The sequence below is a fragment of the Artemia sp. Qi Xiang Cuo genome, chromosome 6 (genome assembly GCF_049724085.1).
Source record: "Artemia sp. Qi Xiang Cuo chromosome 6, ASM4972408v1, whole genome shotgun sequence".
NCBI classification, from domain to species: domain Eukaryota; kingdom Metazoa; phylum Arthropoda; class Branchiopoda; order Anostraca; family Artemiidae; genus Artemia; species Artemia sp. Qi Xiang Cuo.
The window spans coordinates 25,864,648-25,885,157 of NC_142799.1; the positions used below are offsets into that span (position 1 = coordinate 25,864,648).

The 20,510-nt window shown below is 35.7% G+C and overlaps 1 protein-coding gene across 1 annotated transcript in view; it reads left to right on the forward strand.

Annotated features, from left to right (window-relative positions):
• The first annotated feature begins 6,888 nt into the window (after positions 1-6,888).
• Positions 6,889-20,510, forward strand: part of LOC148951041 (beta-1,3-galactosyltransferase 5-like) — a 37,644-nt gene continuing 24,022 nt past the window's right edge. Inside the window, exons 1-2 of the mRNA XM_089090579.1 lie at positions 6,889-7,456; positions 19,821-20,258. Coding sequence (XP_088946705.1) covers positions 6,895-7,456; positions 19,821-20,258 — 1,000 coding nt within the window. The 5' untranslated portion in view covers positions 6,889-6,894. The remainder of the gene's footprint in view (positions 7,457-19,820; positions 20,259-20,510) is intronic.

The following is a 20,510-nucleotide window of genomic DNA, read 5'->3' on the forward strand; positions in this document are numbered from 1 at the left end:
TTAATTTTTTTAGATTGTTTTGTAGTTTTTAGAGATTGGTGTTCTATTATTTTACTTGCCACCTGTTTTTTTTTATTTCTATCTTTCAGAAAGAATTGTGAGCTAAAATTATTTTTATAAAAGGTAGAAAATGGGATTCCAAAACTTTGGCATTTCTAGCTAAAGGTTAGGAAAGATGTGTTTTCGTGCAAAAATAAATGCTTCGGATCAAATTCCAAGTCCTTTCAGCATGCAATACTGCTGCAAACAATCAAAACTGAATAAAACGAGAAATTCATTTAATCTTTTGAATTAATTAATTTTCTAATTGAAATTGATTAATTAACTTAAGTACGAAATATATAATTGAAAGTGAATAAAATTAGAATTTATTGAGAAACCGATATTAGATATCCACTCTTAACCATAATGTGTCAGCAGAAAAGTAATATATGTGAAGCACGGCTTGTGAAGACCCATGGGTTTTGGTGTTTACCAATGATACCGAGGTACGTAGTAAACTTGACGGTACCTTGATGAATCAAGCTGTAAACCAACAATTTATTGCAATACCAAGCCATATGAAGCCAACACGATTGCACACGTCTTCCTCTACCCCGCTTTATTAGAAGCTCCGTCCTTAGTTCCTTCCCATGGCAGTGTGAACCAAGTTGTGAATTCTTGTGACTGTCAATCTTCTTCTTTTTTTGTATTTTACTGTTTTGAAACAAAATGTTGAAAAAGGTGCATGAATTGATGTTTATTTCACAAATAAATGCAACAACAAAAGCACAACAGGCCATGGACTCTAAAAGCTTATGGTTTTCCATATAACACACAACCAGACTAAGACAACCTGTGTAAACTACACAAAACACATAATGAGAAAAAAAAATGTATGGTGCCGGTTAACGGGAAAAAAATACAATACAGCTTAATTATTTCTTTCCCGAGAGACAAAGTGAGTGAATTACAATGTTTGTCATTATTCTATATATTTTTTTCATGTGTCTTCTAGATTGGTGTATTAGCTAGCAGTGCCCCAATTGGTAGAGGGGCATTTGCTGCCCCCTGGATTTCTAGAAGATATCTATTTTGTTTTTTTCTTTGAAAAATATCCCTTTTTGTTATTTTCGTTAAAAAAAAATAGAATTACCACCACCCCCTTAGCTTTAAAAATATGCATTTTGTCCTCTCCCCTAACATTTCTGGAAATTACCACCACCGTTAGCCACGCCCCATGAATATGGACGTTATTTCAGCATTTCGATTTGGGGGGGGGGTAAGAGAGGGAGTCCACACTTGGGGGTGAGGTCTAGGCTATCCTAGGGGAAGGAATTTTTTTTTGAAAAATACAAGCCTAAACTTATTTTTAAGCTATCTAAAAACTTAATTTGGAAAATTATTTCATAATGGATATCAAACAGTAAAAAGTAAAGGGGACATCGGCTGCCCTAAGTCTTCAATAGCACATTAAGCAGTAACGAATAAAGTTTGCTATTTAGCAAAGGCGCTACATGGTTAATTTCAAAACATTACCCAATAAACAATATACAGACATCAAACAACCTTAAAATTAAGTTGGCAGTCCTGTTTCTGTGCCCATCCGGTGGTGAAGACTCATTGCCGGATTCTTGGCACCCGACTTGCATGGGATACAGGAGCCATAGGGGATACCTCTGCTCCTCTACGACAAATCCAGCTGCACCTCACTGTGACAGAAAGATGGTAACTGCTGGGCCAACCTGTTCTTTGCCGGCTAACACACAGAAGTTGTGACGTCTGGGACTGGGGACCGGATGGTTAAACATATTCTTGTGAATGGCATAAAAATCACACTATTAACTCAACCCACTGCAATTTAGCTAAGCTCATGCTTTAGGTTGTATTTGAGAGAGCAAGTTTCTTTTTAAATAAATAGTATTATGTATCTTTCAAAAATAGTGGAAAGAAACCGTAAGTTGAAAAACCGTCAGAAATTGTGTTATTTAAAGTATCGACGGTGTGACTGGGAGCGGGCAAATGCATATTTTCTCCCCTCCCCTAAGAAAAAACCTAGATCTGGCACTGTAATCAGCGTTCAGGTAGTTTATCCACTTTATCTAAGATGATTAATGAAATCATAGGACACATCCAACAATTTTCGAAACGTCAAAAATGGGGCTTTGTACTTTCTAAGGCTGTTTCACTGACTTTTTGTATTATATCCTGAAGAGCATGGACTATCCTAATATGGGGATATTTCTTTCCTAAGTCGCTTGGTTAGATCTTTCTGGTTAGTTTCTGTTATTTTGTGCTTTCTGTCTTTTGTTTGTGGTTGGGCCCCTGAACTTTTTACAATGGCATTGGTACCTTATCTACCTTGAGTCTTTTAATGATTATCCCTCACATCTATGGCATCAGTTGAAGTGTTTAAGCATATTCCGCACAAATCAGAACATTTTCTATTTTTCTTGCTTTTTCTGCTGGTTGCACTCCATCCTTTGAATTTCTTTTGTCCTCGAAGAATGTCAATTCGTCTTGATAGCTCTTGTCTATTTTATTGTTTTCCTGTCATCTTAAATCTGATGCATTTGAGTTTTCGGAATATCTAAAATTTCTATAACATCCATTGCATATATCACAGTCACAGTTAAAGAGATTAGGTACTTGTGTCTTATAGCCACCACACTCAAGTTCTGTCAAGAAGTGAAGTTTGGTTAATGCTAATGAAATAAAACAAAATATTATGAAAATGTAATGCTTTATCAAAAAAATTACGAAAACTAGGAACCTAGAAATAGGCGCCCAGAATGCAGAAATGTCACTAAGAATTGCGTTGAAATGAGCTCCGCCTTCTGCCGTTGCTGCCGCCCGCCACATGTACTGTGCTAGGTATGATATTAAATAATGGCGGGATGTACCTCGGTGCCCTTTGGGCAACACCCCCTTATCCTGGAAAAGTAATTGCCTCTTCTTCAGTCCTTGGCAAATCCCAACTTGTCATTGAAATATTCATGGTCAGACACTATTTCCTATCAACACCATGGGCCATGATCTGAGAAACCGGTATTTTGTTTTATTTCTCTAGCATTAACCAAACTTCACTTCTCGACAGAACTTAATGTGGTGGCTATAAGACACAAGTACCAAGGATATTCCTAAGTCAGCACTTTGATCACTGCTAACCACCATTTTATTGTCGTTACAACAAGTTTCGTTTTATAACTGGAGGGAGTTGATCAGATTCGTTTTCTTATATGGTCCCATTTATAGATCGCCAAATTTTGAATATTTCCATCAGGCAATCATCAGACAATTTTAAATATTTCGAGTAATCAAATTCATTTGATCTCAGACTTAAAAACTGATAAATAAGTGACAGCTATCGTGACGACAACATTCTACGAGCACATCAGAAATTCAAAGGATAGTTTTGTTGGGCTCAAACTAGAATTTATCCCGTAAAAATACATGTTGAATGACTACTGGTAAATTTGAAATTAAAGGTAATTTTGGTCTTCTCGGTGCCTTATGTCTCAGAGGTTGAAGTGGAGGTGTATTTCGCGTAGTTTGAGGAATTCTAATGTGATTAGAGCAGAGCATATGTGTCTCTATTTGTGTTCTTGGGATAATGACCAATCATTCAATATTCAAAAAAAGGAAAAAGCATAGTTTATGCTTATAAAGTGCAAAAGGCCCACGTATTTGATTTAGGGCCTTGGGACTGCAAAATGTAATTTCTCTTTAAAAATAGAGCTAAAGTACAAAGAAAATTTCAAATTAGGCGAGCCAAATAATTTGAGGGGAAGGAGTGTGGTTAGCTGTATCAGATCTGTTGGTATGATTACTTGTAATTATCACGTGCTATATGGAAGGGTGAAAAATTGTGTCACATTTCTTTTAGGATAAGCTGTAATTATTATTTGGGAAATTGACATTAACATATTGATAAGAAACCATATATTGTGGTTCTTTACAACTTCATTTAAATCCTTTGAACTTGCCTTTTCTCCCTTTTTGTTTGCCAGTCCCTTCTGGCTTTACTTACGCCATTTGGACTTCCTCTAGTCCATTATGACCCTCTGAGCTTCTTTTGTGTTTTCTAACCTTTTAAAGCCATCAAAATTCCTTCAGGTCTTCGACTTCATCCGTGACTTTTGATGTTCATATTTTTAAGCTACTTCATTTAGTTTCTTACGACTTCCTTAAGCCCCTTCCAACTTTCTTAGTACTTTTGCGAGGTTCTCCCATCCGAGTTTCTTCATCTCCTTCTGACTACCTTTACTATCGTCCGAGTTGTTCTAGTCCTTTCTTGTTTTGTTTTTTTGTATTTTTTTTTTTTTAATTCCTTATTACTCTTGTTTTGGCTATGCTGTCCTTTTTCGACATTCATGGCCTCGTCCAACCCCTTTAGCTGTTTTGACTTTCATTAGATTTTTTCCGACCTTCTTGATCTCTTCTACCTTCCTTTCGTCCCATTTTACTTCCTTTGCAGTCTTCCAAATCTATTTACTGTCTTTCGACTTACTTTTATTCATTTCCAACTTTCCTGGTCTCCGCCAGCTGCTTCTAAGGCTAATCCGACTTTTATAGTTCTTTTCTGACGTCCTTAGATCCCTCTAAACTCTTTGGTCCTACCCGTCTTCTTTTGCCCCCTTCTGTTTCCCCTTACTGCCTTGCGACTTGCTCTATTCTCTTCGAACTATTTTTGGTCCTTGTGATAGCTATTTCGACCTTTTTAGTCCGTGTCCAATGTTCTTGGTCTCCATCACTTTCTTTCAGTCCTACCCATTTTCATTTACCGTCCTTCGACTTCTTTTATTGTCTTACGACTCAGTCTAATCTTTTCCGGACGTTTTAGTCTCCTAATTCTCTGAGGCTATTACAACTTTCATAGTTCTTTTCTGACGTTCCTGATCTCCAGCCTCCTTTAGATCCTTCCAACTTCCGTTACTGTCTCCCGGCAGGCTCTAAAGACTTTTTACGTATTTTTGGTCTCTTCCACTCTCCTTCAGCCTCACCCAACTGCCTTTGCCGTGTTTCGATTTCCTTTCCTGCCTTACCCATTTGGTCTAGTTCTTTTTGGTCTTCTCCAACTTCTCTTAGATTTTTCGAACTTGCTTAGTCCATTTCCGACGCTCCTGGTCTTTTCCGGCCTCCTTTATGCCCGTGCGACTTTTTTTGCTACCTTCTTACTTGCATTAGTTATTTCCCAACATTCTTGGTCCCAAATATGACAATCCTTACAATTAGGTATTTTCTACTAGAAAAAACTGGTGAAATTCATTTTATAATTGGACATAAAATTAAATCATATAAAAATAAAAAAGATCATAATTTACAAGCTAAGAAATGAGTACAATGCAATTTTATATGGTGCAAAAAAAAAAAAAAAAAAATAGGGGCGAGGAGGTTGAGCAAGGGAATATTGCAAACAACTTTGCCTTGAAATATACGATATTAAAGTATAAGTATTTTTGTCTAAAAAATGGCAATTTTCTAAGGCTTTGCCCAACATATGGGGCTAATTATTGAAAATTCAAAAGAAAGATTTAAGTTGTTAAGTATAAATATTTTTTAAAGATATAGTTAAAAGAAAAAATGACAATTTGGGAAAGGAGGAGGTCTTCTTAATTATTTCAGGCTTTTTAGTATAATGAATTAAATAAAGATGAAACATCTTGCGTAATAAAGTATACATTTTTGTGAAAGTGGAACCAGATGTTTTTTTGCAGGTGTCAGCTGTGTTTATTATGCACCTGACAGCTACTTTACTAGCCCACGTGGGTGAAAAAGTAAACATAGACACCGTTTTATAAACTTCTAGAGTCCTATAGCATCTGTTGTAAACAGGGGCGTCGTTTGGGGGAGGGGCAAGGGGGGTAGTTGCCCCCCAATAGTTTGGAAAAAATATTATACAGCCAATGCCCCTTGACTATCTGGATATGAAGCCCTCTTGCCCCCCTCCCTCCAATGAAAATGCTGGAGATTTGCCCCTGATTATAAAATAACCTTTTTGTATAGCATGTGATGACAACACTAGTCTTCGTATTGTACGTGATGAGAATCAGGTACAATATTGTACGTGATATCTTCATATTGGTATGATGAGCTTAACTTCATATAGCAGCGGCTTCAAGTCTAAACCCATCTCTCAGCTGATTTTCTTAAATTAACTACTTTAGTCTACCAAGTATGGGTTTTTACTTTTTGCTTAGTGTTTATTTTTTTTCATTTTATGCTATTTTTTAGCATGTTTACTGTTTAATCTAGTTACTTTTTTCCTCTTTCTTTATTTCGCTGATAAAAACCGTATGTGAAGAGCTATTCTAGAGGTGAAGAACATTGGGACTTTTATTTGTCTATGCATAGAAAAAACATCAACTTTCATTATCTTAATGGAATCTTTTATCCGTCATTACATTTTCATTTCATCTAATTAAATAAAAAAAATGTTATTTTATTAAAGCCAACACTGGTAGTACCACTTCTTTTTGCCATTTTTTCATTTCATTTTTTTTCATTCACTTTAATTTATGTTCGCATTAGGTTTCATTTGCTCATTTTGTTCCCTGTATATTGGACTTTGTGTTTTTAATTTGCTCTTATTATTACTGTTTGTGTTTTTTTCGTACTTATTATTACTGTTTTCTTTCACACGCTGCGGAAGCAAGCCGGAATATTTCCCAGAGAGACGGTCGGAGAAGAAAATGTATTGTAAAAACACGGCAACGTTTAATAAAGTTTCTAACTTTTATGGAAAACCTATATTATGCCATTTGATAAATTATCATATAGTGGACTAACCTTTGTGATATGCCATGTTACCCGACCGATAACAAACGCCCACATATGGTTATGTCCAAAAACGGAAAGAAGTTACCGACTGCTCGCTTCCATATCTAAGTGCCAACATCCGTTTCTCAGTATAAGATGAATTCTAAAATTAAACTAGTGCTTATATTCTTATTAATTCCAACTGTTGTGATTATTATAGTGATTATCCTTAATGAACAACAGAAAGTGTTATTAAGAAACCAAACTTTTGATATTTCCAAACGGATTGATATTATATTAAATAAAAGGTGTAACCAAAGTGTCCGGATTGTCTGCTTGATTTCGTCAGACCCAAAAAGAAAAGATTTTCGAATGGCTTTGCGAAATTTCTTTATTAAAGTAAAAGAACTGAGGATAATCGGGTACTTTTTGATTGGAGAAGCAAAAGAAGAATCCCTCGATCAGGATGTTTATTCCGAAGACAGGATATTCCAGGATATTATTAAAGGGTCCTTTATAGATCATTATAAAAATTTAACTTTGAAACATTTAATGGGGTTGCAGTGGGCAAATGAAAGTTGCCCAGGAGCTGAATACTACATAAAGCAGGACGATGATACAGCAGTTGATATTATACAGCTAGTAGACGAGTTTAAAGTCAGGGTGAATGACGAAAATAAGACCAAGGAGCTCATAATTGGCGGAATATCTATTGAAGGTTTGATTTTTTTTAGCATTAGCACAAGTAAGCTGGAACTTAATTTTTAAACGAGAAAAACATAGCATTTGAGGCTGAATAATTGCTATTTCTGTCAAATTTAGTTCAACTGAAAGTACATAATCATCTGATCAAATATAAAATCCTTTGTGTGATAAAAATATGAACTTGCGAGAAAGTAGAATCCTTTTGCACTGGGAAGTTTTAGATTCATATGTATTAAATTCTCCTCTGAGTGGTTATAAATCTTGCGTCATGTACTGTATTGAGTTTGTGAAAGCCATGTCAGCCAGGGTCAGTTCCTGAAGTGCTACAATTGCCTAAATGTGCGTGCTAAACAGCGATTTCTGGTGCTACAGTAAAAAAAAATGACTGTAATAGTGCTAAAATAGTAATAAAAAGCACTTTTGTGCTATTTTAGTGCTATTTTAGCAGCCCTGAGCTCATGCTACAGTGCTAAACATAAAGAATAGTGTTAAAATGGCACTTTCGTGCTACAGGAGGCAACCCTGGTGTTAGCTGGTAAACAGATTTTTCTGCCGATACACGCGGTACTCATTTTCTTTTCAGCTGCGCCTCCCTTTATCCACTTAGTCATAATCGGTAAACACCAATTGATCAAAGGCATGAGTTTTTGGATCAATTTTTCCGTCAAATTCGTTAAAGACCTCGTATTGATAAATCTACAAGCTGCCAAAAGGCTTTGTCTATGAAACTTTAAAAGACTAGGAATTTATATCTTCAAAAATTGAAAAAATCGGAAATTTAATTCTTAACGAAAAATACCTCCATATACACTTATACCTTTTTGGTATTAATAGAGGTCTAGATTAAAAAAAAAAAAAAAAAAAAAATGTCGGTGAAAAATTAACACAAATTAACAAAAAACAAATGACTCCAAACAGCCTAAGACGCCGGAGCTTTCCTTTGACTAAAGAAAAATCAATTTTTTTTTCAACTGAAGCAACATTAAAACGCACATAAATTATTATTTATATTAGGGGGGCTGCCCCATTTTCAGTACCTAGCTCTTTAGTCTACGCCAAAGTTGGACTTTTTGTTCTAATCATTTATAAATGACTCCTGAAACACAGGGGGCGTTGAGTTAGAATAATATGCTGTTTTAAAAGTTATAAAAAAAGCTTAAGCGTAAAGACCGAGGTGTTGAGGATCCGTAATAATCTCTGTGCGATTCAAGTTTTAATGTTGCTCCTTTCATTTAGTTGAAAAGACCTGTTTTTTCTACTTAATTTCTGATTGATTGTTAAATGATGCCAGGAAATCCACCCCCTTCCTCCATGGACAACTCCCTTACCCCATGAAAAATTCCTCCATGGAAAGATCCTCCCACGTACCTCCCCCCCCGGCCAGAAAAATCGCCCTCCCACCGAAAAAATGTCTATATATTTCCCTTTAACAAATACTATATGTAAACAATGGACAAAGTTAATTACTTGCAGCCCTTCCCCTGGGGATTGTGGGGGTCAAGTCACCCTCAATCACACAGCTATTATATTTTTCGACTATGCTGACCAAAATGGCCATTCTAAAACTTTGATCAAGTAACTTCAGGGAGAAACGGGCGTAGGAGGGGGGATAGCTGCCATCCAATATGTTTGGTCACTTAAATAGAACACTAGAACTGTTTATTTTCGATCAAACGAGCCCTCTCCCGATCTTTTAGGATCACTGGTTCGATACAACCACCTCTGAAAAAAAAAAAACATGCATCCGTGGTATTTCTTCTGGCAAAAATGCAAAATTCCATATTTTTTTAATATATAGGAGCTTGAAACCTCTAAGGTAGGGTTGTTGGATATGCTAAATCTGATAGTGTGACTTTCATTAAGATCGTAAATACATAAATGTGATAAATGCGAGCAGGCCTCACAAAGAAAATTAGAGGAAAATTCAGCTTGGTCGGACTTCAAATAGTAAGACGAATTCCTCCGTAGTTCCATCCCAACTTAATAATATTCCCATAATTTGTCCGCTGTCCTCCTTTTCTCTCAAGCCCGGTCCAGTCCCGCCTTTTAATAATGCCTCAAAACTACCCCCTTACCCACAGCATCCTCCTCATAAACTTCAACCCCAAATAACTCCATCCCGAATTGAGAAAAAATCCCAATACCCAAATCGGATTAAATTTCCAACTTTCCTGCTTACCAATGCCGAGAGCCTGAATTTTGATAAAATTACAAAACTCGAGGGTATCTCTGAAATTCATAAAATTAATATTATTGCTGTGACAGAGGTTCAGTCCCAGAACCCAGATTTCCTAAAAATCAGCAATTATGCTCAGTTTATAAAACTTCGCCCTCCCGATCACCCTCTTGGGAAAAAAGGGGGTGGTATATTATTTTTTGTCCGAGATAACCTCCAGCCTAAACTCAACCCCACCACCAACTTATCAGATTATGAGGAAATTCTATGGCTGAGCCTTAGACCGAAAGTACTTCCCCGCCCTTTCAATTTAATTGTAACCGCCGTCTTTTATCATTCCCCTAACCAAAGTATTGACCAGAAACGCAAATTTATACAACAATTTTTTATAAGTGCTGACTGTGTTATCAAAGTATCCGAACGCTGGTATTTGCTTACTTGGCGATGCGAATGGCCTGAGGATAGACTCTATCTGCACCTCTCTTAATATTAAACAACTGGTTAAAATATCTACAACAAAATGTAACACCTCTCTCGATGTCCTTTGTTCAAATATGAGTAAGTATTACAACTCCCCGCAAGCGCTACCACCATTAGGAGGCAGTTACCACTATTGTCTTCTTTTTTTCCCTCTTCAGCCATTGAACATTCCTTTACTACTTCCATTGGGGTGTGCCGTCCCCTCACTGACACAGGCCTTTTTTCTTTTGGATCATGGCTGACCAGTGAAAGTTGGTCAGACCTTTATAATTCTAATAACCTTGATGATAAAATTTTGATTTTTCACAAAAAACTATATGATTCCTAATCATTATATTTCCCAGAAAAAAAAATCAAAAAATGCTCCAGTGATAAACAATAAATAACCAATCACATACAAAGTTAAATCCGCACGAAACTAAGATTATTTAAAAGGGTTAATTAAGCTGACGCAAACAATTCAATAAGGTACATATGAAGTAAAATTAGAAAAGATGCCCAAACCTAATATAAAAATAAAATTATATACTTTCGACCTCATAAGCAAAGAACCAATACTCTAAAATCAAAAAAATTACCAGCAAGAGTCAAGAACAACTAAATTTTTATATAAATGAACCTCCAAAGACCACAGCTAATGACCTCAATAAGTTTCTGGCTTCTATTGTCTAGAGTCTCCCACCACTATCTTACGCATTTCCAGATATTCCTGATCCTTTTTCACTCCCACATATTTCTCCACTTGATGTTGTAAAAAAAAATTGAAAAAATAAAACGATCAAGTATTTACCCTTTAGATATTCCTGTTCCTCTGACTAAAGCTTTCAGTGATTACCTCTCAAAACCCCTATCCACCCTGTTTAATGAAATTACCAAATCTGGACAGTTCCATCAATATTGGAAACAAGGCTTTATTACCCCAATCAAAAATAAAAATGGAAAGCCTGGCTTTGATGGCATTCATCTTATTACCCTCACCTCAATTTTTCAAAATTGTATGAAAGTTTTCTCGTAGACTGGCTTAAGATGAAAGTCCTCCCCCTCATTGATCTTAGACAGTTTGGTAATCTTAAATCCACATCAACCTCTCATTATCTGATCTATCTTGTTGATACCATGGGTAAACTACTTGAAAAATCTAACAGTTGGCTTAACCTGATTTCAATTGTTCTTCAAAGAGCTTTCGTTTTGATTAACCAAAATTTACTCATAGATAAACTTATAAAAGAATTCCACATTAAAATTGTCCTTGTTAAGCTCGTTGTCTCTTTTCTCTCTAATAAATCTCAAGCAGTAACATATCTAAATTGTTTCTCAGATCATCTCCCCACATTTAATGGCATTCCTCAGGGGACTATTCTAGGCCCTCTCCTTTTTTCTCTTATGATTAATAGCCTTTCAACCCTTTATGACAATAGGTGGAAATTTGTCGATGACTTGACAGTTTAAGAGATATGTCATAAAAACATGTTTAGCAACCCAATGGGCATAGTCCAAGATATTGCCTGTGAGGCCTCTTCCCTTGACATGACAGTTAACCCTTGTAAATCCGCAATAGTCCCAGTAAGTTTCCTTAAATCCCCTCCCCTTTTTCTTGCTCCTATTCCTCCTGAAACCTGTCACATCTCTTAAGCTCCTTGGTGTTACAATTTCTTCAAATTCGAAATGGGATGCCCATATAAATAATATCCTACGACAAGCAAACTCCTCGCTTTCCCTCCTTAAACTTTTAAATAAATTTTGTTGCCCCCAATCACATTTACTACAAGTATACACTTCTTTTGTGCGTCCCATATTAAAGTATACTTGTCCTGTGTGGCACCCTGGCCTCTCAACTGAAGCAACACAAAAAATTGAAAATGTCCAAAAGAGAGCTCTAAGAATTATTTTTAAAGAGGGCAAGATACCATATTTGTATTTGTTAAATATTTCAAAACTAGAGACCCTCGAGAGACGAAGAAATAATTTGTGCCTCCGTTTTGCAAAATAGGTCATAACAAACCCTCGGACGGCAAGTATTTTCCCCAAACATCACTCCCCATCCGGATTATGGCCGCCTCGAGCTGTTTCTGAGGCCATCCCTGTTTTGTCCCCCATTCGCTGCGTCACTCAGTTGCTATCAGGTGAACATCTAAAGCAGATTAAATATATAACGGAAATTAAGGATTATAAGTTGACGGAATTTAAATTATATTGTGAAAGTTATTGGAATTTATTCGAACTTGACATTTCACATGTGCAGAATTCCAGCTGTTAACATATTGATTTCGACTATGCGTTTGATTGATTAAGCCCTTGCTAGGGGTGCCTAGTGTTTATGAAGAGTGGATTTACGATTTTCTAAGTGGCACTTCGGATTTTTTTTTTTCTATTTGAAATTTGGAGCAGTTTTTATAAAGAGGGGTGAAAGCCGTGCCCAAATTAACGGTGGCTTAGCAAATTGCACGTAACGGATCCATGTGAATAAAAAAATTGGTCCTTAATGAGGTAAGCAGATAATTAAATCTAATTTTGTTGTCTGGAAATAATCATGGGACGTGAAAGAAAGCAACCTCGTAATATTGGTGATGATACAGAAAACACTTGGAGGGGAGAAGGGGAATGGGATCTCAACGTTACTGCTAGTAGCACTGATTCTACAAATGAATTCATGATTTCAGCAGTTGCGGAGAGTCTAAATGCTGTTATCAGTTTGGTAGTAGAAAATGGGAAAAAGCTCTATTCTTTAGAAAATAGGATTAAGGGATTTGAAGACAAAGTGGCAGATTTGGAGATATCATATGTAGTATTTGCAAGGCAGCTGACTGTAAATGATGAGCAAGTGAGGCAGCTTCAGCAAGTCAAAGAATCTCTTAAGAATCAAGTAAAAGTAATTTCTGATGATTGTACAGCTCAGAGTACAGAATCAAATAACTTGAGTATGAGATTGGCCAGGCTGGAGTTTGATAAACTGGAAAAGAATATTATTGTATGGAATGTCTCTTGTAAATCTGAACAAAATGCGAAAGATATCTTCAAAAGTATTTTTACGGAAGGACTCGAAATGGCTCCAGTCCCAGCATTCAAGGTAACCCAAGTGAGTGAGCAACAGAAATTTATTCGTGTTGAAGTATCTGATAAAAAATCGAAAATTGATATTTTGAAAAATGCCAAGAAATTAAAAGGTAAAGCAGTGTCGTTGTTCCGTGATATTTACCTCAGTGATGATGTCCCAGCTGAAGTTCGCAAAGCAAGAAATAATTTGTTGATTAAAAGGGCGAAATTGCGTAAATTAGGAATAGACGCTTGGATCTCGAAAACTTTTCCGCCTGTGTTACTTTTCAATCGCCCCAATGGGACGCGTGCTAAACATTCACCAGGCAATTTGATTCCTGAACTTGATTATGCACCGAATAGTCATTCATTCCGTAACCAACATAGCGGTAATTAATGAAGCTTACAAGGAAAAATAGTTGTTCGAATTCATGTTCCCATTGATTAGGGAGTATCTGGTGATTAATTAGTGATAAAAAGAAATTTTGGCGGGAAATTGAAATAGATAATAGTTGATTGTTTGTAGCGTAAAAAATTTAAATATATGAGAAGGCACCCAATATGCAAGGTGTACCCTTTTGAGTCATTGTTGTTGTTGTTTTTGTTTTTTTTTTTTTTAATATTTCTTTATTCTTTTTCTTCTGTTTTTATTTTTTTATCTCATTATTATTATTGGTTTTATTATTGTTATTTGGCAGCATTTAATATATTTATATTTATAATGTATTGAATAAAGATTGGAGTCTCCTCCAGGACAAATTAACGTATTGGGGCTGGAAAATAAGAAGGTAAATTTTGAAAGTAGGTATAATGAAATTTTTGATGGAAGTGGTCGGCCTGGTAGTTATTATAGGTTGGAGTTTGAAGATTCTAAATATTTATTCGTAAACCAAATGCAGATGGCATGTAGTAATATTTTGGATAGATTTAATGTGTTCCATTTGAATTGCCAAGGATTGAATTCAAGTTTAGATTTTATAAATGAAATTTCCAGTTTATCTCTTTTTCAGGTAATTGGACTGACTGAAACTTGGTTAAATGATTACAATTCGGAACTTTTACATATTTTAGGTTATAATCTTTACACGAAAAATCGTCAACTTTGCCGACACGGGGGACTGGCACCGTATATACGTTCTGACATACGGGTAAGTGTACGAGAGGATATTTTAATATATAAGGAAATGGTTTCTGAGTCTTTTATTTTGCAGTTAGGGCTGTCTGGATGTTGTGGTTATGTTCTGATTGTATATAGGCCACCGTCAGGATCTCTTATTGAGTTTTATGAGTTACTTGAAGAACAATTTGAAAAGATCCCAAATCGAAGTCCTATTTTTATAATGGGAGATTTTAACGTTGATTTATTGGATAATGGATCAAATACAGACCGATTTTTAAATTTGATGATTTCATTTGGTTATATCCCTGCTATTAATATTAGTACTCGTGTTACGAGGACGTCATCAAAATTTCTGAATAATATATTTTCAAATTATATGTTGGGTAGTCCAAGTGTTCTCATAAGTGATACTTCTGATCATTTTGGTGTATTTGCAAGTTACTCGGTATGCGTAGATAATAAAAACTCCACAAAGAAGAGCAGTCTCAAGCTGAGGATGTTACTCGATAAAGATGCACTTCTGAAATGTAGAAATGAGCTAGCCAATAAGGATTGGAATACAGAATTTTCAGTCTCTGCGGATATTGACTCTAAGTTTAGAGTCTTTTACCAAATAATTAAGCAATCCCTGCAAAAATGCTCTATGAATATTAACAACAATAGAAGAAAACATTCAAAGAAGCCTTGGATTACTCCGAGTTTATTGAGATTGATAAATAAGAAGAATAATTTGTATGAGAAAAAGGTACGTCATCCCTGCGATATAAATGAGCGAATTTATAAGAATTATCTTAATGCCCTAAAAAGACTCCTGCGAAGAGCTAGACAAGATTATTATAAAATAGAATTTGAAAAAGCATCTGGAAATCCGTCGAAAACATGGAATGTGAAAAGAAGCGCTTTAGGACAATCATCTGGAGGAATCTCTCAGGAAATATTCCATAAAGATGGAACCAGTCTTACAAATCCAGAGGAAATTTGTGAAGAATTTGCTAACCATTTCTCGACAGTTGGATGGAGAGTGAAAGAGTCGATTATAAGCAAAACAGGCGACCCTGCTTTTAAAAATTAACTTAATAAGGAGATTGAAATAACTTTAAATCTACTCCCAGTTCAGGAATCTGAAGTTTGAAAAATTGTTTATGGCATGAAAGGTACCGAATCTGACTCTGATATTGTTTCGATTAGATCAATGAAAGCATTTTGGTAAGTGATTGTTCCAACTTCTGTTTCATTAGTTAATTAGTGTCTAAAAGAGGGAGTGTTTCTGCGTTTTTTTAAATCAGCGAGAGTTACACCAATGCATAAAGAAGGGAATACTCGTGATGTTGAAAATTATAGACCAGTTTCGATTTTACCCATTATGTCTAGGATACTAGAAAAATGCTTTTCGGTCAGAATTTATCAGTACCTGGAAGACCAGAGAATATTTACTCCTACGCGATTTGTATTCCGTCAAAATCGCACTACTGAGCAATAAAACATATATTTGACTAGTATTGTTAATATGGCGTAAGATAATGGATATAAAGTGGCAACTGTATTTTTAGATATTGTAAAAGCTTTAGATATTGTCAGTCACGATATTCTGTTAATAAAGTGTGAAATTTATGGGATTAGGGGTCCAGCTCTTTCTTTTTTACTTTCTTTTTTGTCTTGTAGAAAACAATATGTTCAAATTGGTAATATGGGTTCTCATGAAAATGGTATTGAGTGTGGAGTTCCACAGGGTTATCGCGTAATTTGGGGATGATTCGTAAACTTAAATATATGTTTCCAAATAGTATACTTAGGCTTCTCTATTTTTCGTTAATCCATCCCTATATTTTGTATTGTTCTTCTGTATACATGGGTACATTTTCTTCAATTGTTAATCCTGTGCGAATTATCCAAAATAAGTCTATTAGAGTCTTATCAGGAAAATCAGAGAGAATCGGTTTGAGAAGTCTATAGGGATTTTAGGATATTGCCAGCGGCTGGTCTTCATAATTTTTATATATTAATGTTAATGTATAAATACAAAATGAAGCAGCTGCCGGAGTGTTTTGACGGTTGGTTTTACAGCCGATGGAATATAAATAACCTAAATACTAAGGGTTAAAATGATTATTATACTCCCCCTATAGTGTCTGCCAGGTCCACGTTTTCTTTTGTTATGAAGGGTATAAATTTATGGAATAATTTGGATAATGATATGAAGAAACTAGAAAATTTTAGTGGTTTTAAAGCAAAATTGAAAGAAAAATTATTAAGTAAGTATGAATTCTAGTTTTGTTTGTTTTGGAGGTGACTTGATTTGATTTAATTTAAATTAAGTTGTAATTGCTTTTTGGTTTGTGAGTGCGACCCCACAACATGAATATGGTATGTAGTTGCTGTCCCTGTACTATTATTATTAATCTTTATTTATTTTTTTTATTTTTTTTCTTTTCTCTCTTTTTATCTTTCTTTCTTATTATAGTGTGTTTGAATGATGTTACATGTATGTATTATTTTTTTTTTTACCTGTTTTACCCCACGTCAACCGTTTGGTTTTGGGTGAATCATATTGATTTTTGTATTTAAACTTTTTGTTAATTACATATATCACTATCACTACTTCGAGTACAAAAGAACTTTTGTCCCCTTTATTACAGAAAAAATGAATAAAATGTCCCAATAGTTTCTTTTTTCCCCCTATTTCCCCCCCCCCCCCTTCTTGACCAGTTTTTATTTTTTAACTCTTTTATTGACTTACTGTAGTTGGATTATTGACACTTTCTTAGTGTCCCTTTTAATTTATTTGCATTTATGTCTCGCTCTTTTTTTTGGGTATATTTGCTTATTCCCCCTTCCTTTTTTTTCATATCCGTGCTAATTATTTTTCCGATTCGTATTTGTGTAAGTTTAGTTTTACCAGTTTCGATCTTTTTAACTTTTAATTGTATTTTTACAGTTTTGATTATTGACTGTTGAATGATTGTTCATAATGATGTTTCTATTTCGTTGTTGTTTTTTGCATTTTTGCCAGTTTTAGTGCAACCATTTATAATGTCGACTCCGAAGTCCGAATTTGGCCCTTTGTGGGCTTGTGATAGTGATCTTTTTGAAATAAATATCTTATCTCTTAAACAAAACTTTGGAAATTGATACAATAATGACCCTTGTTCGTCTTTGCAACAAGTTCTCCTTGTATTTTAAATTCCGACAACAAATTTCCCTTCAAATCATGGGCCTATCCATGGGTACTGTCTTGTCTCCTTATTTGGCAGATTTTTACATGGATTTCATAGAACAGTTTGCTTTGAATAGTTTCCACTTAAAACACTCTATCTGGTTTCGTTTCGTTGATGATATCCTTTCTGTTTGGGAACATGGACAAAACTCTCTAAGAGATTTTTGGCACATTTGAACTCTTTTGATTTGAATCTCCAGTTCACAATGGAACTCGAAGATTCAGGTAAGCTGCCTTTCTTGGATTTTTTGATTATAAAAACTACTCCTAACCTTGAATTTTCTATATATAGAAAGCTGACTCATAATGATCGATATCTACATTTCTCTTCCCATCACCCTCCTTCTGTGAAAAAAGGGGTAATAACTTCTTTAGTCTACAGTTTTAAAAATTTGTTCCATATAAATTCTGAATTAAACTATGTCAAGAATATTCTTTTCAGCAATGGTTACCCGATCAAACTTATTGAAAATATCATAGATAGACGATTAAAAAAGATAAAACAACAAAATAGGGAGCTCGTCTCCCTTGATTCAGTTACCCCGACAATTGAAAAAAAAACTTTCATCACTTTACCATACATCCTGAAACTTGGCGATAAACTTGTAAAATTAAAAAAAAAACATAATCTCTCTGTTTCTTTCAAAACCGAACAAAAAGTTGAACATTTTTTCAACTCAGGAAAAGATAAAACTGACCTTGTACTGGGTAGTGGTGTCCCCCAGTACATTATATTAAGAGCACCATTTGATGAACTAAGCACTTACCAAAGCAAGTCTCACAGTGCTATTAACATTTCCAGTTTATATGTCAAGGTCACGAGTATCATCACGAAAGTGTCATGCAAATATTGTTACTACTACTACTACTGCTAACAACTCACCGCAGCACCAAGCCACCTGAGGCCAACACAGCTACGCCCACTCCTCCTCCACCCTAATCTATTCAAAGCCTCTCTTTTTACACCCGCCCACGAAGTTCCCATTTCCTTTAAATCTTTCTTTATGACGTCCTCCCACCCCAGACGGGGACGACCTGCTTTCCGTTTAGCCCTAGATTGTTGGCCGAATTGAACAATCTTCGGCAATCTGTCATCCTTCATCCGCACAACGTGTCCTAGCCACCTAAATCTTTCTTCCAATATAGCCCTAGAAAGTGGTACTAATCTCAGTTTTCGAAAAGCCTATTGCTTGAAATCCGGCCAGTCAGCCGGGTGCCCACACCAGTACCTGTGCAATTTCTCTGGAAAACATCTAGCAAATTTTCATCCGCTTTTCGGAGCGTCCATGCTTCAGAGCTATATTTGACCGCTGTCATCACTGTAGCTTCTAATATTCTAATCTTGGTTTGCAGACTTATCTTCCTATTCTTCCAAACTTGTTTTAACTGTGAAAAAACACCCTGAGCCTTGGCTATTCTATATTTGACATCTTCACTGCTTCCAACATCTATACTAATAATACTACCAAGGTAAGTGAAGCTGCCCACGTGATTAATCTTTTCATTACCAAACGTCACCTTTCCATCTTCACTTAGTCCTAGCCTTAGTGACTTAGTCTTCCTAACATTAATTTTCCAACCAATTCTAGGACCCTGAACTCGTAAAACCTGTAAAAATTCATTCATATTATTCACACTTTCATCTAGGATGCTTTAATCATCAGCATAATCCAAGTCGAGGAGACTTGTTCCTCCCCATTTGATTCCGTGGTCTCCCATTGCCTTTTCTGTACTCCTTAAAACAAAGTCCTTCAAAATAATCCAAACAAAGGGGGATAGAACACAACCCTGCTTAACTCCTGATTTAATACAAAACCAGCTGCTAACCTCATTTCCTACCTTAACCGCAGCAGTGTTATTCTCGTACGTAGCACTAATCACTTTAATTTATATACTGACACCATCGGTGTCAGGCTGTTGGAAATCTAGCAAGAAAATACAAATAGTCAAAACTTGAAATAAAAAAGCTATGGGCCTAGAGTGCAGATGGACGAAGGGCAATGCCCCTCTTGGGCGAGGCTTAGGAGGGACTCAGCCTCCCCCATGAGGCTTAAGGTTCTGGTTTGTCTAGAAACACTCTAGTGTTTTCGGTACTAGCCTCAAGCCTCCTCCGGAAAGGCATCACATTGATCTTCGAACAGGTAAATTTTAGCTGCTGAATGTCATAAAATATGTGACATTGATGATGAATTGAAATCAGCGGTATTAATTTTTCTTATTGTATGAAGTGTCAGGATCACATCCAAAATTGGTCATAATATTGTCTATCATCATGATAGATTTGAGCAATTGTTAACTTAAACCAAGTAATCAGTAAAAATAAAGCTTAAACAAAGAAATTTATTACTTTTTAGGACATTATAAAGCACCTCAGAGGGATCCAGATAGCAAGTGGTATGTTAACAATCATGAATACAGCAAGGAAGTATATCCTCCATTCCTTTCAGGATGGGCTTACATAACAAATTTACAAACTATAAAATCGATACTGAATCAAACATATTGCCACACTTTCTTCTGGATTGATGACGTACTAATTACTGGGATACTTGCAAATGCTGCAGGAATAAAGCATACAAGCTTGAATGAAAGAGCTGGCAGCACAGAAGATGATATAAAGTGTTGTAATCGATATCCAACTGATAGATGTTGGATAGTGATTGGGCCCACTTCTCATCCACAAATACTTAATGAATATTTAATGAACGTTGAGGCATGTATAATAAGTAAAAAGTGCGTAACCAGTGTTCGTCGTGTTTGCCCAAGACAAAAAAGCAAAGCAGTTGGAGGAGGTAGGTCAGAAATAAAGAATATGCATATATTTGATTAGAAGCGCATATATAATATTGAAATCAAAACATAAGTGATACAAGTGCCGTGAATCTGGGGAGCTTACCGTTAAACAAATTTCCGCGTAATGTCTGGGTTTCAGGTGGGGGCGGAAAATACCTGGTGCAGCTCCAAGATTAAGAAGAAGAAGTGACATAATTTAGAAATTAATTGGACCTACTTTAATCCATAAGTATTGGAAATGCCTACTAAAA